The sequence below is a fragment of the Charadrius vociferus genome, unplaced genomic scaffold, assembly GCF_000708025.1.
Source record: "Charadrius vociferus isolate BGI_N301 unplaced genomic scaffold, ASM70802v2 scaffold87, whole genome shotgun sequence".
Taxonomy (NCBI): domain Eukaryota; kingdom Metazoa; phylum Chordata; class Aves; order Charadriiformes; family Charadriidae; genus Charadrius; species Charadrius vociferus.
Window position 1 is genome coordinate 2,008,918 of NW_009649314.1, and position 21,116 is coordinate 2,030,033.

Below are 21,116 nucleotides of genomic sequence, written 5' to 3' on the forward strand. Positions count from 1 at the left end.
TTTTGCCTCGAGCTTCCTTTAATGTTTTCTGGTGCTTCTGAATATGAATGGAAAGACTGATAGAACTGGTGGGAAAGAATCATAATGTGGTGAAGAAATGATGCAACTTCTTCTCTCTAGTCATATTTGTAAGGGTGTGTGGAGGGAGAGTGCTCCTTTAAGGGCATCTGGTCAAGGACCTTTTTCAGTGCAAAAAAGGGATAATAAGAAAAGGAGTAAGCCATAAACAAAACATACAGGGCAGTGATAAGAACCAAACCTGGTCAGTCACACTAGTTGGTAAGGGCATGTGAGTTTGTGAGAATATTTATTCCATCAAGGTTATCCGATGAAGGACCCTGTCAACTGGGAAACTAAAGGAAAAGGGGGAAACTAGAAACAACATATACAGAGACACAGACCTGTCCAAACAAACATGGAGACAATGACAGGAAATAAACCTCACCAGTTACACTAATTGATGGGCTACCAAGAAACCACAGGCATCACTTCCAGGAAGATCAACCTGGACTTTGCAACTGAAAAGATTGTAAACCATGGGCACATGGACAGGAAGGGGTAGGGAATGGTTAGAGCTGTGCAAACCCATGGGGAGCGTGCAGTGGAATGGGGAACAGGGAAAAACAATGAGGAAGTAGAGAGAAAATGGTATAAAAGGGGTTGGGACAGCACTAATATGTGAACAATACACTTTTAAATGTACCTTAGCTATGCAAATATAGAAAAAAGAAATCAGAATAATCAAGGAAGAAGTCAATTCTCTTACTCATGTTTGCTATGGCTACAAAGCAGAATGTTGATACCATGTCACTACCAGGCTAGTTCAAACAGCTCAGAGTTCACACACATCGCAAATGATGGATAAATATTGTTCAGTACTTTCCACTGAGGTATTTGCTCCCACAGTCTGCAGCACAGAAACACTTTGGATGTGGGACACTTTCCACATACTCTATATAAGCAAGCCAAGGAATGTGATCTCTTATTTAGAAGCCTCTGCCAACTGTGAAGATCTTTGTTGCTTGCTAGGTCAGTTCAATCACTTTTTCATGTTCTCTCATACAACTTCTAAGCATTAGAAAAGTCCACAGAAATTCCACTCCCCATTACATTGCCCATCTTCACACTTTGGCTTAATGTACATTTCTGACGAGTTTTTTTCAAAACATTCCACAGTGCTGTAGTAATCCAGAAAACCTATCACTTAGAGAACTAATCCTAAACTTTGCATGCTGTCTTCCTGAGATTTGTATTGCCCTGTTATCTTTTAGCTTTCATTTGTTTTGTCAGTCTTTCAGTTGTTAACCATGTTTTCATAGAGTCATAGAATCACAGAATCATAGAATGGTTTGGGTTGGAAGGGACCTTCAAAGATCATCTAGTTTAAACCCTCTGCCATGAGCAGGGATATCTTTCACCAGACCAGGTTGCTCAAAGCCCCATCCAACCTGACTTTGAACACCTCCAGGGATGGGGCATCCACAACTTTTCTGGCAACCTGTTCCAATCTCACAACCCACGTAGTATAAATTTCTTCCTAATATCTAATCTAAATCTACCCTCTTTCCATTTTCCCTTGTCCTATCACTACAGGCCTTGGCAAAAAGTCTTTCTCTGGCTTTCTTATAGGCCTCCTTCAGATACTGGAAGGCCACTATAAGGTGTTACTGGAGACTTTGCCTCTCTAGGCTGAACAACCCCAACTCTCTCACCCTTTCTTCTCAGGAGAGGTGCTCCAGCCCTTTGATCATTTTCATGGCCTTTCCTCTGGCCCTGCTCTAACAGTTTCACATCTTTTTTGTGCTGGGGCATCCAGAGCTGGATGCAGTACTCCAGATGTGGTCTGATGAGAGCAGAGTAGAGAGGGAGAATCACTTCTTTCAACCTGTTCACCATGCTTCATTTTATGCAGCTCAGGACACAACTGGCTTTCTGGGTTGCAAGTGCACATTGGTGGCTCATGTCAAATTTTTCATCCACCAGTCAAGTTTGCTGATGATATCAAACTGGGAGGTGCTGATGACTCTCTCAAAGGACAAGAGGGACCTAGATAGGTTGGAACATTGGACAATCATCAACGGTGTGAAATATAACAAGACCAAATGCCGGATTCTGTACCTGGGATAGAGTAACGGTGGGCACAAGTATAAATTGGGAGAGGAGTGGCTGAAGAGCAGCCCAGCAGAAAGGGATCTGTGGGTGCTGGTCAACGGTAGGCTCACTCTGAGTCAGCAGCCAATAAGGCAAACTGCGTCCTGGGGTGCCTCAAACCAAAAATGTTTCAAAGCTGCACCAAGAGATGTTCATACTGGACATTAAGAAGCATTTCTTTATTGAGAGGGTGGTCAAACACTGGAACAGACTTCCTAGAGAGAGTCAATGCCCTAAATCTGTCAGTGTTTAAGAAGCATTTGGACAATGCCCTTAATAACACGGTTTTAACTTGATCAGCCCTGAATTGGTCAGGCAGTTGGACTGCATGATCACTGTAGGTCACTTCCAACTGAAATTATTCTATTCTGTTCCGTTCCGTTCCGTTCCGTTCCATTCCATTCCATTCCATTCCATTCCATTCCATTCCCTTGTGATGGGTGGGACTTCCCTTCCCCCAGTCCCTGCCTTGAAATTCAGGGACTCAAGAGATGTGGGAAGAGCAATTGCCAGTGTAAAACCAAGCCAAAAAAGTTGTTAAGTACCTCGGCTTTCTCCTTGTCAATTGTCACCAGATCCCCTGTTTCATTTACCATGTTTATACTGTATTTCAAGCAATTGGCCTTCAGTTTGTTGTGTTTGGCCTCGTCATTATTACAGAAAATGTAGTAGTATAAAACAATATTCTCCTGTCTACCCCAAATCTAGAACATGCTAAAATTTGAAAACACATAGGTGTTAATCACTTTTCTGCTTATCATGGAATTATAAAATGGTTTAAGTTGGAAGGGACCTTAAAGATCATCTAGCCCCACCCCCCCTGCCATGGGCAGGGGATACCTTCCACTAGACCAAGTTCGCAGGAATTTGTGTCATCAAATGGCATAAATGAAAAAAAATCTAATTAAGAAAATATGTATGTACAGGTAACCATAGTGTGAAATATATGGAAAAGGTTTTTGAAAAAGCTAAGTTATTTACAGAAAACAGTTTCTGTGATATCTGTTTTCCTCTTCTCAAGTTCCACAGCATCTTTTTTTTTTTTTTTTTCAGTTCAGGATCAAAGTCCTATACTATCATTTTTTCCTCACTGATTTTGCAACATTGTTATAGCATTGGCCCACGTGTGCCAACACCGTGGTGCTCACAATGAGCAGTACATCAAAACCTCACATGAGTTTGCAGCTCACAAACTGTTAATTCCCCAAAAGGTGACCCAATTTGTCAAACAAAATGACCACCCAGTTGAACCAACTCCCGTATAAATATTTCATCTCAGTATTAAGGTAGATTTGAGCAGAAAGAGAAGCAGAATCCTCTGGAATCTAAAACATTTACAAAATTAAGACTTATCTTCCTGCATATTGCAGCACTGACCTAGTTTGTGTGCATTTTCATAGCTACAACAGACATATCGTTAGTCTTTGCGTAAAAGACATCAATCATAATTACAATCTGAAAACAGTATCTGCTAAAGTGGGTGAAAGCATTTTAAGACCATTAACAGTGAAAGCATGGAGCTATACGACAGACATCATTTACAGATTTTTCAGCTGCTAAAGCAAAACCAGTATTTCTTGCTTTTAGAAAGGGTTGGGTTGGGTGTTTTTACATCAGTGACTGATTCGCTTGCCGTGGCTGTTTTTCATTAACAGAGATAAGAATAAACAAGAACATATATGCAACGTACTAGAAAACCCATCATATTTCAGCATACTCAATAACATTAAAATAAAAAAAAAAAGGAATAAAACTTGGCAGCCCTGACTAACTGAAGTAGACTGCTGAACACTGCCTTCATTACACTACGCTGTCACAGAGTGCTAGGCTCTAAATTAATAAAGTCTGAAGACAAGAGTTCTTTGTAAGTGATCTGGAAAGCTTGGCTATTTAAAAATAGAAACCATTATGTATTTTACTGATCTCCAAACATTTTTGTAGGAAGCAAAAAGACTGCAAAGCAAGCTTATTAGATAGGGTTGCGAACAATTCATTGGATGTACAAAACAACTGATGTGAAAATTCGTTATTATTTTCCGATAGAACGCCTCCTTAAAAAATGAGATGAACCTAAAATGAGATTTTAGGCACTGGTATGTGTCTAAAGTATTACCTAGAAAAACGCAAATACTCTCCAACAAATAATCTATCTGTTAGGGGTCTCTCCATCTTTCTCCGTATACAATGCAATTTCTTTACACAAACTATATTGCTTTAGAAGATAATATATGACTACTTTGAAAATGAATAATAGGGGGTCTACAGGAAAGATGGGGAGGGACTCTTTATTAGGCAGTGTAGTGATAGGATGAGGGGTAACGCTTTTAGGCTGAAAGATGGTAGATTTAGATAAGATACTAGGAAGAAATTCTCTACTGTGAGGGTGGTGAGACACTGGAACAGGTTTCCCAGAGAAGTTGTGGATGCCCCATGCCTGGAAATGTTCAATACCAGGTTGGATAGAGCTTTGAGCAACCTGGTCTAGTGGAAGGTGTCCCTGCGCATGGTAGGGGTGTTGGAACTAGATGATCATTAAGGTCCCTTCCAACCCAAACCATTCCATGATTCTGTGATGTGATTGTATCAAGTCTTTAAAATATGCAATTTTCATTATTCTTATTACCTCAATTCATTGACTATCTCGAGTTGGAAGGTACCCATAGGCACCATTGAGTCCCACTGTAAAGGAACACAGTAGACAAGGACAGGAAATGGAGAACAAAGTAGCACAGTAAAATGGCATTGGAGTTCAGAGGATGTGACCGAATAAAGGCTGTCTTAAAATCTCAAAATCTTGCAGTCACCAACCAAAACACAGGTCACAGTTAATTGCTGTTATATTAATGAGGAGTGAGGGAGATGGTTGAGACCTCACAGTAAAGAAAATGTTGATAAATGTCAAGCATTTAAGTACAAATGCCTTTCCAGGCAGAAATTTATCCAAGAAGCACCTGTTTCATTACAGTCTGTTCTGCAGTAATGATTTAGTAATTTAAAAGAGAAAGTACCATCTACTGAATTATCAGTAGAACTTCCTACTCAACATACTGTAACAGTTTGCCATTCAAAGCTTTGACCCACTTTGCTTATGAGAGCTAATGAAGTAGCAATTTAAGTGATTTAGCCTGAAGATACACAGAATTTTTCTGATTAAAAAAATCCATTCTGCCAATGGATATTTGTACTGTCAAGAAATCCATCCATTATTATAAACACAACAGGTAGCAACTACTGTGATTAAGTTGGCCAACACTGTCCATTAGAAGATCCCATTTCGGTTACTCCCAGTTTTAGTTAAAAAATAGCTAAATGCCCATTTGCTGTCTTGAGGATGCAGAAGGTTATGGATGGGAAAAAAACATGCTATAGAAGGTATTGACTAAGGACAGGGAAGAAATTTGAGCTTAGGAGTCTGGAAGTGGGAAATGTGAGACGGAGGAACTGCAGGCAATGAACTAAAGTGAGCACTAAAAGAGAGTTAGAAAGATGTTACTATCTTTTTTAGTCAAATAGATGCTTTCAGTAAGTAAGGAAACCGCAAATGGGATCAACGGCCTAATCGATAGCAGGGAGAGAACAGAAACCAGATGCAGGATTGAGATATGACTGATACAAAGGCTGAGAAAAAGATTGGTTAGAGTGATGAATAGGAAAGTGATCAGTTCTGGCTCTGCTAAGCACTCGGAAAAAGCAGCTTCTCATGAACTCACGTACAGCTCCCCAAATTACTGGATATTTTACATTAATCTCTCACGTCTTAGTTTTCCATTTAGAAAAAGGAGATACTAATAACCACTCACTTCATAGGGATATTGTAAAAATAAATGTGTTAATGTTCATGAAGCACTTGGATACTGTAACGTTGAGCCCCATAAAAAGCTTCTGAGGAAATTAATTTTGTCTTCAGAGTAGGTTTTGAATACTCTGAATTAATGAAGGTGGGGGGCTGTTCACTGAACAATAGAAAATAGAACAGTGTTCAGTAAGTCAGCAGTAATTTTTCTGTGACCTGAAAGAGTCTAGGGGGTCTAATGTAAAAAAAAAAACAAAGTAATTGTGTGACAAACCTACGTTGTAGGACTCTTGCATGCAAGGCAAAATTCAGATTGCATAGACAACGATAAATCCCTCATCACATAGCTTAGATGTTTGACCTTGCAACTCTAATAAAATTCAGTGTAATATTTAATGTGTAGTTAGACACACAGTATATAACACAGTATATAAGTTTCTGACTTAATTCATTGTCCTTTAATTAGTGTGGTGTGCGGAGTGGCTAGGTGGGTGGGTTCAGGATTTACATAGTTATAGACTCCTGAGGACATTTTTACATAATTCCATGCTTGGTGAGATATAGGGCTGAAACCTAATTAAAGAGTTTGTTGGGGTTTTTTTGTTTGGTTGGGTTTTTTTTATTTTTTAGCTGAGAGTGTGTGTGTGTTTGTATATGGAGACAGGTTACAACATGTTTTATAGAGAGGATTTGCTCCTTTTTAGATACATACCATGTCCTATGAAACCAGCTTCTGATATCTGACTTTTAAAACCAGTACAGAAGAAATTATGAACTTTTGGGTCCTGCTGTGCAGATGTAACACATCTATGCAATCCCACTGAATTTAAGACTATCACGTTTGGAGACTTGACATTATCAACACATGGTGGTCATCAGAGGATGCTTTTGATGTTGTCATTGTCACTGGTGAGAAATTATTCTTGGAGCTTGTTTTGATTTTATCCTCAAAATAACTACATGAAGTGCTACGCAAAATGACATTGATATTACCATGTTCATGACTTTGAGTGCAAAACTTTACAAATAAAATTTTAATTATTACATTTGGGAATACAAATTCAGTGTTGACAATACTTTCCATCGTAGCATTAGATAATTTAATTAATTTTATCATTGTGCTCTGAACACTAGTGAAAATATCAAGAAGAACCAAGGACAAATTTGCCCTAGAACTACGCACTGTTCTGAAGTTCTACTATCATTCTTGTCTTATCCCATGCCCAAACTGAATGCCTATCTTTCTATTTCTGGTATCTCATGCTTCATACGGAATCAGCTGTATAAGCTATACTGTCTATATGGAAAACCAAAGAAAGGCAACCATTGAATTTGGGGTCATATGTAGACTAAGTTTAATTCATCATCTGTTCCTATTAACTTTTATTAAGCTAGCTAAAAAGCTTATCTGTATTTCTTTTAATTTCCTTTGTCAGTATAACTCAGCTTGACTTCTGCTAGTTCTCACTTTATCTGTATGTTTCACAACCATTCAGATGTTGTTTTCTTTGATGATCAATATCCTTCATTCATTGTAGGCTTCTCTTAATACCTCTTCTACAGCGTTATTAACTCAGCTAGAACTCAACTCTGTCCTGGAAGTTTTCCCCTGAATTCCAAAAGTATTCTCAAAACTGACTCCACTGCTTTTATTATAAGTAAGTAACAGTGCTGTTCCTGAGTAGGTCAGCTTAAATGCCCTATTCACCTCTCTCTTCTTCCCTCCCAGTCTTGTGCTGCTCTCTCCCTTGTGCTATCACAGGTACCTGTGCACCTGTGTTTATGAACGGTAGAATAACCTGTCAGACAACTTCATTTCTGAACCAGATCAGGAGTGTGATCTGGTTCTCAGGAAAGCCGCAATACGGCTGTGTCAGGATAATGGAAGGAGCGCAGAGAGGGGAGGAATGCCATGGTAGCACTACCAATACCACGCAAGAAATTTCAAGTAAAACTACAGCTTTAATTTGAAAGAAGGTAGAGTACTGCTCACTACAATCTGCAACACCTGTAAGTGTTGTAGAGAGATGTAGTAGAGAGCTGTAAGTAGAGAGATGGCATGATAATTGCCAAAAGTCAATCTGAGCTACAACGCGTAAAGGAAATTTAGAAAGTGTTGTCTGGTCTTGGTACAGAATTCTCCTTCAGCTAGTAACGCTATTCTTAATTATTGTCATTTATATTTAAATGCCAAGACTAATGCTTCATTAGCATGATAGATTAGATTGTGAAAGATAGGTAAGTAGTTTATAGGCAGGTTAAACACCAGTCCTGCAGAGAGATGCACAATGCTAAAATGAGAAGTCAGTAGATGTACCATGCGTCTTTAAATGGCTGCTGTAATTACAATTCAGACTGTGTCTCCTTACATGACTGATTTCTATTAATGCTTCCGTAGAACACAAAATACAAAATGTATTTTAAAGTACATTTTCAGAGTTAAAGCCTGAGCAGAACTTAAACCTCAGAATACTTTTTTGGCATCCAAACTTACGTAGCAATAAATGAACTTGACAAGATTAATAAATCTCATTTACATTTGAATACTTTGAAATAATCATAACTTTTTTGGTGTTTGATGGATATGAGGATCAATGAGGTTGAAGTTATGCCTATGTGCAATTCAAATGGAATGAGATAATAAATGTTGCTCAATGGAGTACATCCAGAATTGATACCCTTTTCTGAAGCTAGTAACTTATTATAATGGGAATCAAATTTTCACTGTATTGATGTATAATCCCTAATTAGGGATCTGACCTCAACTTTTCAAGCTGTCTTCATTCTAATACTACCATACAAAAGAAGAAATGCTTCTGGGTCGCTGCTTTAGAACTTCCTGAGTTTTGGCTCTCATCTTTGTCAAAATAACCCTCTCAGGCTGAGGAATGTGTGACTTCACCACACAAACGTCAAATGAATGAAGTAAAGGAATGAATCCGTTGTTTTCAAGGACACACATAGAGTAACCAACTTCTTTCAGGAGAACAACGAAAGTTTAATATTTTTCCCTTACTGAATATCTCTGGAACACAGTGCTGGCTAGTATGGTCTTCTCATGTGTCGCCCTACAGAAAGACTTCATGTGTAGTTGGGGTTCTTCAGACTTAATCTCCTGTCTTAAGATGTCTCTCCCAAGTATTTTATAATTAAAACATCAAGATGCAGACTGAGAATTAAGGAAGAATGGACACAGACTAGACCAAAATTTGAGTAGCTTCGTTTAGTGCTTTTTAGCATTAACTGCCCCCACAGTTTTAGGTGACGTCTCAAGTGCTGATTTTATTTATTCTCCAGACTTGGATGAAAAATTCACTGTTGTAAAGCAAGGTCAAACGCAGGTTTTCATCAAAGATTCACCATAGCCACACTGATGAACCCAGATCTATCTTTTCCAACAGGAAAGCTTCTTTGAGAACTGCTGGATAAAAGGAGTTGTAATGAGTTTTGCTATTTTTAAGACATGAAGTTTATTATTCTAAGCTATTTATTCACTTTAAGAAAGAAAGGATCAAGAAATGAATGGCAGAAGGCTTAATTAAACCTATTATGTGTCTGTCATGATGACACTATGGTAACAAATCCATACAGACTGTTTCAACTCTTGCTTTAGAAATTGTCATGTTTAACAACAACAAAGAGTTTAAGCATGTGCTTAATTTTAAGCACGTACATCATCCCATCAACTTCATAAAGATTATGCAAATATTTTAAGATTAAATACTTTTAGAGACTAGGGCCAAAGTTCTTCACATCTTGCACCACTGAACTTAGTTGTATAAGCTGAATGTTTCTATAAACAACAAAATATCACTACAAGCTAAAATTCAGATAAGTTGCTCTTCCACACCTGGAACTAAACAAAAATTTCTAATTTTACTCAAAGCTTCATTTTTTTTACCATTTTTATATGAAAAAATACATATCTTTTAATTTAAAATTATTTCTGATCCTCTTAACAAAAGAAAGGGCTAAACTTGCAGAATTGTAAAGTAGATACGTGCAAGTAGTTTGAGCATTTATGTGGGAAACTGTGACCGGGGCAGTTGAGCTGAATTCTACAGTCACTGAAGACCTTAGCCTTGAAATCTTATTTTATAAGAAAGATCTCACAATCTTTCTTTTGAAATTGTCCCACCTTGCACAAACAAATAAGGGAAGAGAGTTTCAACATCTGAACTGGAAGTCAAATCTCTTCCTTCAGTATGGTAACACAATTTCCTCAGTCTTCATTTAGCTGAAACTATTTATAGAGTGTGGCACAAATTCATATTAATCTCAGGTTCACTGAATTATATTCTTCAATTAATAAGCTATTTATGAATAAACTGCAACCAGTCCTATATACCATTAACTTTTTCTGTCATGTACACCTGGTTGCAGGTGTATCGTAAGCATGTATTTCCTAAACACAGCAACTTGAAATTATGCAGAAAATAATCCAAAAGTTTTATAATGCAAATCACTATCGTAGCTGTAGCTATTATTAACCAACATAATAACATTATTCACATTGCTGTGATGGTTTTAGAGCAAAGCAATGCCCAACTTAGGCTGTATCGCAGGATGATCAGGGACATTTTTACACATGAAAGCACGACTAGTTGCATTCTGATTTCTTTTCCCACTTCAGCTTGTTGTCATCTTTCTTTTATACTATTTAATACAGTTTAGCTTTGAATGTTTTAGAAGAAAATATTGCTATTGTAATGGGATCAAGCATTTTGTTATGTTGCGTATTCTGGAATTAACATGAGAAATCAAGTTTTTTCTCATGTCTAGAGGGTTGTAATTAAATTAACTCTTTACCAATTAATATTAGGAAATTATGGCATGGACTGAACAATATGTCCAGGACGCGTGATGTCAATAAAGAAAACATGGATGTTTAAGCTCATTTCGTAGGAGGTGAACTTGCTAATAGGCTGTCAGAAGTGTGCTGTGATGGAATGGGCATTGCACAGGCTGTCTCCCCAGAAAACTATTGATTTATATGTCTGCGTCATGGCTGACTTCTTATTCTGTACATCACTGGACAGTCATGGTAGCTCATCAATAGGAAAATGACATTTAAATTTTATCTAATCAATAGCCTTCTCTGTAGATTAAATGAGAAAATAGATTTAATAAAAAAAAAAAAAAGGAAAATGATACAAAGAAGCCCGTGACAATCAGATTGATAAAACTGCAGTGAGAAGTTCCATAAATGACAAGTGAAAAGTTATTTCCCCCTAACACTTCTCTATTTTTTTTAGCCTAGGCTGTAAATATCATGGAGATGGTAGGCTTGTGAAAGGTTGAATAATCCACAGATAGAGAAAAGCAATTCTGTATTGTGACCTGATGGACTACAGAGATTGTACATGTGGCAAAGGTAAGCACAAAATACATCCACTGTTGTAGCCAAGGTTGTAGCACGCTGTTGCAAAGAAAGGTGGTGAAACCAACCACAAAAATATGCAGCTGTTTTGCAGTAAGGCAGGTAAATTTAATTAATTTGGAATCTCTGTGTGTTTTTTTTTTTTTTTCAATTTCCCATCAGGCTCAAGTCACTTATTCTTTTTTAGCCCATGTACAGATATCGAAAGTAGCCAGCACTGAGAAATTAATATTAAAATTTAATTTTTAAATCCTCCCTTTAGGTTACACAAATTTCTAGCAACAGAAATGAGTGGAGATAAGAGATCAAACTAAAACCATCTAACAGTGTATGTGTGCTTAGTGAGTAAAATACTTCATAAAACTTTTACACTTTGTTATTAAGTTTCATATCCTCAAAACACTTTTGATGTTATGCACTTTAAAATTACTGGGTGTTTAACAAAGTTGGTTTTCTGCTATAAGTTTGCTATAGTTGCTTTATTTGGGTAATGCTCTTGCCTTCCTACATACACATTTTTTCTTAATGCAGTAAAAACTTAAGCTAGAATAACTATCTTTCCCTTTTCTATTTCCAATGACTGCAGAATCTTTAAAGATGTGTTTGGGATTTGAATGACTCTTCCATAGAGTTAGCCACACCCAGAACTACAAAATTCATTAATGTTAAGATGGGCTAAAGGAATTCAGTAATTATTCCTCTAGTGCTCTTACATTTTAGTGACCTCATTAGCATCTTGTTAAGAAAACAATATACTTTGTATGTGAACTATTCCTTGTGATTGTGAAGTATAAATCACATTTGAAGCTGTAGCAAACTGATAGCTCTTAATATTTTAAACAACCTGCTATGAGCAAACTTCTGAAATGTGACTTTAAACGTACGATTGTTGTGATCAAGAATTCTGATTTGCTTGACATTTTGTCAGTGCTATCTTTGGGCTTCCCCCCCATTTTTTCTGCATAAAATTCTATTGAAGACAAAATAAATTCCTGGTATATATTTGCTTTTACTGAAAAATATTTTTTTTCCTTAATTTCTGTTACAGCATGCATTTCCTCTTTTTTTTTTTTTTGTTTAAGTTTTTAAATTAGCATAAACCAGTATGACCTTGGGAATGAGAAATCATAGGAAACGCAAAGAAGAGAAAAAAAAAAGGAGAATTTTTGTGCGTGTTTTAATCTTCATAAACATTTGCTGTGATAGTTTGAAATTTAGAGCAGACTTTTAACTGCATATAATTGGCTTTCCATTTCACTCCATAAAAAATAACTAGTGATACAGGAGGCTATTTCAAATGTTATAACTGTAAATATATACAAAATAATGGTCATTTTATATCTCTTTCAAATCCAAAGACATCGTGTAAGTATTTCAAAGTCCTATTTTAATTATGCAAACATGTGCAAAACATATAGAACAAAACATTTGTATTTATAATGCATGACCAGTGATGAACTACCTGATAATAACCATAGCAACTGGGCTTTTGGCCATGCAATTTTGAGAAAACTAAGAGCCAATGCAATAAACATGCTCTCCTTTTTCAAATTTTGTGACATTTTTGCATAAGCATATTACAGCACATGTTTTTTCCTGTAAGACAGTGTCAAAGGCCTTGTTTAATGGTCCCTATTGTCTCCTTTTGAGCTGCATGCCATTTCTCTTTAATTAGAGAAAAACTTTTCAAGCTGCAAGGACGTAACTCTTTTCCACAGCAGTACAAACCATGCACTCAAGCAAATCCATGAACTTAATTTTTATTTTTTTTCTGTGAAATTGGCAAATTTCTAAGCTTCTGGAATCCACAGCTTTCAGTGAAAAAAGGGAAACTGAATGTTACTATGTGCAGCTCTGTATCTCATAACCAGAAATGCTTTGGTTTATCCTTAGGATTATAAATTACCCTTCAAGCCATTAGAGGCCAGTAAAATAGCAGGGCACCAATTACTTTAATTACTTTAAGGTTAGGACTTTTCCTTACAGAAGTCTTTTTCTATGCTTTACTTTCTGTCTTACTGAAAATAACTGGAGACATGCAAGCCTGCTGTTTACAAGCAACACTATAAAATGTCCTACTTCCATTATACTGAAATTTTATCCTACAGTTTTTCACTGCAAACACAACGTATTTAAAATTCTTACATTTATTTCAGGGTAATGTAAGATAATCTTTATTTAATCCATCTCTACCTATCTATATAGTGCTTTAGAGCTCAATGCTAATTACTGAACAAACATAGTCTAATCTAAAGACCATTTAATAGTATACTATGTGACCCCAGGTTGTTTTCAGGTAATTTACGAATTAAAATGCAAGAAAAAAGAGTTATTAATAAATGAGATGTTATATATTACTTGGTTAAAATATCTTAATATAGAAAATTTCCTAATTTATTTCATAAAGATTGTGATTATCCTACAGGAGTTTTTCTAGATATGAAGTAAGAGGTCTCCAAAATATTATGTTCTGAATAACAAAACCATGCTGCAAAGTATAGATAGTCCCTCTAAGCAGCTGAAAAGCACATTTCTGTTTCCTAAAGGAAATAGCATATTAGCACTTTGGGAACCACTGTAAACTTTACATCACCCAAGGTATTTGAATGAAAGTATTCCATTCTTTGCTTTAAGAAAATTTATCTGAACTTTCTGGTCAAATTCAAGACAGTGTCTTAGATATTTTAAAGCTGAAATGACAATGAAAACCTTTATTTTATATTTACTTTGGATCTGACTTACTAAAACATTCCTGTGTTATAAGCTTCTGATAGGTTGCTATGAGTTCACAGTACGGTGACACCAATTTATACCGTGAGTTGCTGCTTGATACAAATATTGTTTCAACAGGAACATGTGAGTTGTTTAAGATCAGGGATTTGAAGAAGCATTAAGTGAAGAACCTAAGAGAGAGTGACATGCTACAAGAAGTAGAACTACAAATACACATTGAACTTGAAATTGTTCTTGTGAAGGGGTTGCGCACGAAACTCTAAAAGAACTTCAACCATTTAGGACTCTCTATCCTTTGTAAAGATTTCTGTGTGTTCATAACAGCCTCTCCTCTCTCGCAAGTTCTGCAGCATTGTTTGCTCCACCTCAGCTTTTCCAGCTAGCATTCCGCCATTAACCTTGCCAGAGAAACTTTCATTACAATTCCAAAGTAAATACTTTAATGAACCGAAATCACATTCAAGCCATTCTAGTGAAGCAGATGTGCAAGCTAATAATAATTTAAAGATCCAATAAAAATAAACTCACCAAACCCAACCTTTTCTTTCTTATTTGTTTGTTTGTTTTTTTTTTTTACAACCTTATCTAAATTGCGTTTATTGGAGGAGATAATATTGTAACTAGAAGTACATGGGATCCTGAATGAACTGTGGGTAGTTACTGAAACCCATAGGCCTTCTATTGTTTGAGCTCCAGTTCTCACTTTCTCTGTATTTTTTTTCAGCTGGAGGTCAAATGGCCACCTGTTAGTCATCCTGCGGAAATGGGAACAGAAATCTGAGGTTCAGAGCCCTGGGACTATCTATATTTACCAGTTGTCCGGTTCTCTAACCAAGGGATTTGCTTTATGATAGTATTCTTGTCTAAAAGACAAAAGGTAGCAGAATTTTCTCAGAGCCACGTTTAAGATTGAGGTCCAATAATACTGTGATAAGTCCACTGCTGTGATGTTTAGTTTTAACCACATCACCCTGAGATCAGGAAATTTTGACAAATGTCAGCATTACTCCCAGCTTAGAAGTAGATAGATAGTGCCATGATTTTGCTAACAAATACCTTGAGAGGATCTGTAGCGGATAAGACTAAAGCCATAGATTTGAGAGGTCTGTCTTTACCAGGGAGGGGTGGAGTAAGGGAGGGTCTCAGACCCTCCCCACTATCTCTGCTGAGTTCTCCATGTCACCCTACGTGTTAGCAGACAGGCAGGTAGGCAACTTGTCCTTAACCCCGCTGTTTTCCAGTTGGGGCTGTATGAAGATGGGCCTCATATTTCACGGTAATGCCCTAAAAGGATGTAAGAAATTAGGATGGAGTTCTTTTTGCCACCCTGCCTCTTAAAAACTCCTCACGGTAGGATTTACCTAGATAAAGCACTAAAATTGTGTTGGTTGCCTTCCTGTAAGGTGCTGAAGGGAAGTCAGGGTTGAAGGTAGAATATCTGAAATTCTGGACCTGTTTTTCTGTAGTATGTTTGAAAACCAGCATGCTATAGATAGACCATAACATTTACTTGGGATCATGAATTGTTGATAGCTTCTGAAAAGTATATTGTAGTGAATGATTTAAAAAACTATGACATTTTTGGTTTCCATTAACTACAAAAAAAAAAAAAAATCTCAGTCTCATAATGTATGAATGTAGGCATGATATATATGTATAAACATAGACATAAGCCATATATATTCATATACATATATACATACAAAGCTATGCTCACACACAGATTTACAGGTGCAGACTATCTTGCAGATATATAGGTAGTTTATACAACTCTATTCCTAAGTTTACAGTTCTTTCTCTTGTGCTTGGATAGTGTGGCAAAATAATATATGTTTCAGGAAACTAGCAAGGAGCGAAATGTATTGTGGAGTATTCAAGTAGGTCATTAAAGGATTGCATTTGGGATCATGTACAAGAGTTATTTTTCCTTATAGATGAGTCTATTTTAACAGTAAAAATTCCACAGAAAACCACTCCTTCCCACTGTCCTGGTTTGAGCATTTTATTTCTAATTTTGAGATCCTAGCTCAACGAAGTCAGTAGACAGTGTAACTTTTGTGTAATGCATTCAAATTAGAATTTAGAGCCTTATCAAGCAATGTAATGATCTCATTTATCCATGTTAAAAGAATTGTTACTCACATGCAAACTGAAGCACAGCCTCTCTGCTTAATATACTGCCAAACATGTTGGTGGTTAAACACTGATACTGTCCAGAATCCTTCATTTCACTGGGATTGTTGATGATCAAACTTCCTTCTATTAAGCTGAAGCGATAATCACTTTCAATGTCGATTTCAGTTCCATTTCGAAGCCACCTTAGGAAAATAGAAAGAAACCACATGAGCCTTTTATGGCCAAAGGAAGGCATAGCATACAGAACCTGGCAGCCCCAGCTGTTATAAGGATGACAGCTATTCAAAGGTAGCCTGTGCAGGAACCTGCTATTTTGGCAAAGCTTTAGCCTGACAAAAGCTAATTTTTTCTAAAAAAACCACAAGGTAAAAACAGACCTTCAGCCTCTGAAGAGAAAGCATATTCTTTGTTTTGCCTATGCTGAATCAAATTAGTAACCTTTTTATTTCTTTTTTTTTCACCAAAAAACTATCATCCGAAAAGGCTTCCATCTTTTATGTCAACAATATAACTTTTATCATGCTTATGATAATCAAAGTTTCCGTTCATGTTCTATCATTAAAGCCTTAAGCCCGAATGAGCTTAGACAGTCAGCAGAGCTGAGTCTGCACTGCACGAAGGTAAGGAACCTTTATTTTCCATTCTTTCAGTATTTGCTTTTCTGGGCCCAAGAAATAGTGAAATCTGATTTAAATACAGAAAGCAGAAGAGTAAGACCTGTGAAGAGCAGGGAGGTAGATTTATGTATGTAGGCTATTCTGAAACAAAGGATGTTGGCAATGAACAAAGGCAAAACAATATCAGTTGGACCAGGATAGATGAAATTCAGAGAAGTCTAGGACAGGAGAGACTGGAATTAGCTGGCAACTGATCAAAGGTAATGCCTGGCAGCTAGCACGAAACTAAGATCAAATGAGGAGTCAGCAGAGGGAATGTTAAGTTTGAAAGGTGTTTGGGAGTGAAAAGAGTAGCCTGAACAATAAAGACAGGGATGGGAGTGAAGATATGGTGGAAAAGGCCAGGTTGTAGGAAACATATTAGAAAGTACCACACTTGAGCCAAAGCATCTTTTTCTGAGGTTTCATAAGTAATCTAAAAGTTTCATAAATTTTCTGCTGTGTGAGTGGGTTTTGAGGTTGTTTGTTTATTTTTTTCGTTTTTTTCTTCGCTTGGATATTCTCTGCCAAAAAAACTCATCCCTCTTATTCATCTCCAAAGACTGAAACAACAAGCCCTGCAATAGTCCACTGGCTGCAAGAGAAAAGATTTTGTGTGGTAGGTTAATAGACTCCAGCACTCCGGAATAACCTCTGGCGGAGGCTGCAATATCTCAATTAAATAATAATAATCCACATAAGAAGATTGTTTAGATTTGCTCTTGTTTCAAACTGTATAGAACATGAAATGGTTAAAGGAATGTTTCTGACATTACAAAGAAGAGATAAGCAGTGTAAACAGGTATGGTACAGCTATTAGGATGCACAGATATTAACTTCACTCTGCTAGTTCACAGTCACACTGCAGTTTCAAAGTTGCCTCAGGAAACTGCCAAGCACTTCCAAGCTTTGCCAGAGTTCGGAAAAGACTGGAAGAACTTGGCAACATCAAGACTCCAGAAGCAATTTTAATGGAAGAAAATGATCATCGGTACACCCTGTCTTGTTAACATTCATGGTGAATGAGGTACAGACAGAAGAATGCGGCTGAAGTAGCTCTGAGTTTTTCTTAATCCAAAATTCAGAATTGCCATAATTAAGATGAAATGTGAAACTATTATTTGACCCTTTTTCTTGTGACTGGACTTTTGGTTGCAGAGGGCCCTGGCTTAATTTAATATAAGAAATGAAACACCGTTGTCAAAATCTTTATATTGCAAAGGATATTAGGGAAATATCTGTAAGATTCACTACTTTTTAAAAGAGATTCATACGTGGCAGACCTAAAAAGAAGGGAAACCTTTCATCTTGAACAATTTATTACTGATTTAAGATTTTGAATGAAATCATAATGAACATTAACTTTTACATGTATATATATTCATATATTTATATGAAATAAAAATGTAAAACTAATTGATACAGAAATGATGAGAGATTTAGATAAGGAAAAAGTCAAAATTACATGTTTTGGCATTTCCAAATGGGAACTGACTGAAAATTCAGTTTGCTTTAATTAGCTTTCTTCACTTAGGTTCATTTTCTGTTAAATATAATGCAAAAATGTTTTTGTAATGCTACCTCAAAACTTTGGACCTCGATGGCTGCCTGCCTCTATATCTTGGGGTCCATCCTGAATGATCATATTCCCCTCATGTAATCTAAGCACATTTGAGGAAAAGCAACACCAAGCTGTGTGACATGTTTTCTTCTAGGTACCCTGACTGATCTGGGAAGACAGAAACCCAAATATAATACTTGAAAGGTTATGAGCTGATAGGGAAAATCAGCTACATTTTTTCTTGAACTCAAGTGACAGATAACATTTCAAAATAGTCTAACTTGGCTTAAGCAGATGGAAAGTAATTTTAATTTTTTTTTGTCCACTGCCTATCATTTTCTATCAGAAAATGATGCTGACCAAAAAAATCTACCCTGTTTATGTGTCCTAAGTAAAACAGAAAATGCAGTGTTTCACAAGCGGTGAAAGCAGTGTAGCGAAGTGGCATCTCAGGGAATTCTGCACCTGCTTTTAACTCAGTAGCACAGGAAGCTTGTGAATGTCTGTATTCCTCATCGACGTTGTCTCAATTACGTTCTTCATTGTACAGGTCCTGACTTGTGATACTAAAGTATGATTGCAGAAATGCTGAGCAAATGGAATCAGTTGATCTCAGGGAGTTATTCCCTAAGTCAATGCATCTAGATACCTTAATGACTAGAACTAAAGACATTAAAAATTATTATTTCAACATAAAGCTTGAGCAAGGGAAAGCAAGTTCTTTGCAAGGAAGAAGAAAACCTAAAATGATGTGAGCATTTTCCATTCTGTTAAAATGAAGTAATATACTAGCAAAAAAAAAGAATTTGTAAACAGGTTATGAACACCGTGTCATAAATTATACAGACTAAGGAGATGAATTATACTGGCAGAGACAACATAATTTTGGAATTCTGGAATTCTTTAAATGTTCATTTAATGTAGCTTTAAGAAAAAAAACAAAAGTTGTACTGTGCTTTGGTTTTGGCTGAAAATAATTCTTAGCAGCATGGGCTTCACAGCCATGTAAAGAGAGATGTCTGTTGTTGAGTGGTTGTAGGTAATAGGACATTGTCTTCAGTGATATGGAAATATCCCTTGTCCTCACTATTTCACATGCCAAAGGTTGGGCAGTGAAATACAACAAAACGTTGCCTTTCTACAGCCTTTTTTGAGCATAAATTTCCTCTGCACCTGCCCTGGAAAAGAGTATACACCTCAAAAAGTAATTTACATCTCTTTCCCGTTACCTTGAATGGCAGTGTGTATTGCATATGCCGTATAGACAAGTGGCAGCAACAGAAGGATAGAAGTTAAACTGCGCTGTTAGAATTAGGCTGTCGTGGTTTGGCCTCAGCCGGGAACAAAGAACCAGGCTGCGCTGGCTCAACTCCCACAGCCGGGGGCAAAATCGCAAGAAAAAGGCAAAAAAACTCGTGGGTTGAGATAAAGGCAGTTTAACAGAACAGCAAAGAGAAGAGAAACCACTATCAATAACACCGGTAAAGGAATATACGAACGCGATTACAGTGCCGCCGCTCCCCGACCGGACCCGCACCGCCGCAGCCCGCTCTGAGCTGCTATTTCCTGCCCCCTCCCCCGGCTAGCTGCCCCCTGTGCCCCGGGCATGGCTCACACGGCATGGAATACCTTTGTACCCTGCCGACTCCTTGGGAGGATTAACCCCATCCCTGCCGGAACCAGGACATAGGCCATTTGGGTGAAACCTTTCCTTGCATGAACAGCAGTTAGGAAAGTGTGTTTGTGAGGCTGCTGGCACTCATTAGTCTCTCGAGAGCTGAAGAAATGGCTATAACAAAATCATAAAACAGACCAGATTGGAAGGGACCTCAAAAGATCACATGGTCCAAAGTTTCATGGGAAAGGGAGCCTAGATGAGATTATCCAGCACCTTGTTCAATTGCACCTTGAAAACCTGCAGCGATGGGGACTCTGCCATGTCCCTGAAGAGGTTGTTCCAGTGAATGATTGTTCTCACAGTAAAAAATTTCTTTCTTACATTGAGATGAAACCTCTCTTGTATGAAACCTCTCTTGATCTATTGCCCCTTGCCTTGTCCACCTGGCTCCTTGTGAAGACAAAACCTCTGTCTTCTTCCTAGACGCCCTTTAAGATATGCTGAAAGACTGTATTTGTTGATTGCATTCCACTGGGAAAATGTGAAATATCTTGGTTGGACCAAGAAGGAAAGGATATGTCATAGGTTCTGCAAAGAGATGATCTCCACGAGAATAATGAGGTTGTCTGGGAGGGCTGAACATAGGGTTCCCCTTTTTTTATGGAAATTTGTGACTTTTCCAAAGGGTCACATGCTGTGTTTAATGGACTGATAGCACTTTAACATATATTTAATATACTTTTTTTTTTTTTTAATCAAGAAAGCAACAAATATGTAATAGAAATTACACAAGGAATTTCAGTAAGGAAGAGTGCAACATAGCTTTCATCCCACATGGTGAGGAGCTCATGCAATTCCAGTTTGAAGAATTTCTGGCCACTCATTCCTAACCCCATGTTACACGTTTTAGTCACACCTGTGCTGTTTGAGGAGGTTGTCCCACGCATCAGATCCATTTAATGACTCACATCTGTTGCAAAGAGGCAGATTCAGTGCAGTTGTGATGGTGATATCTAAAGATGGTACTGCCTCTGAGTTTATTCCAGACATAGAAGTTTTGTGATTCAAATGCATCTGAGGAGAATTTA

At 37.2% G+C, this 21,116-nt stretch overlaps 1 protein-coding gene across 1 annotated transcript in view; it reads right to left on the minus strand.

The window, feature by feature from the left end:
- Positions 1-21,116, minus strand: part of CNTN5 (contactin 5) — a 251,808-nt gene that overhangs the window by 223,346 nt on the left and 7,346 nt on the right. The window contains exon 3 of the mRNA XM_009889417.1: positions 16,200-16,375. Coding sequence (XP_009887719.1) covers positions 16,200-16,375 — 176 coding nt within the window. The remainder of the gene's footprint in view (positions 1-16,199; positions 16,376-21,116) is intronic.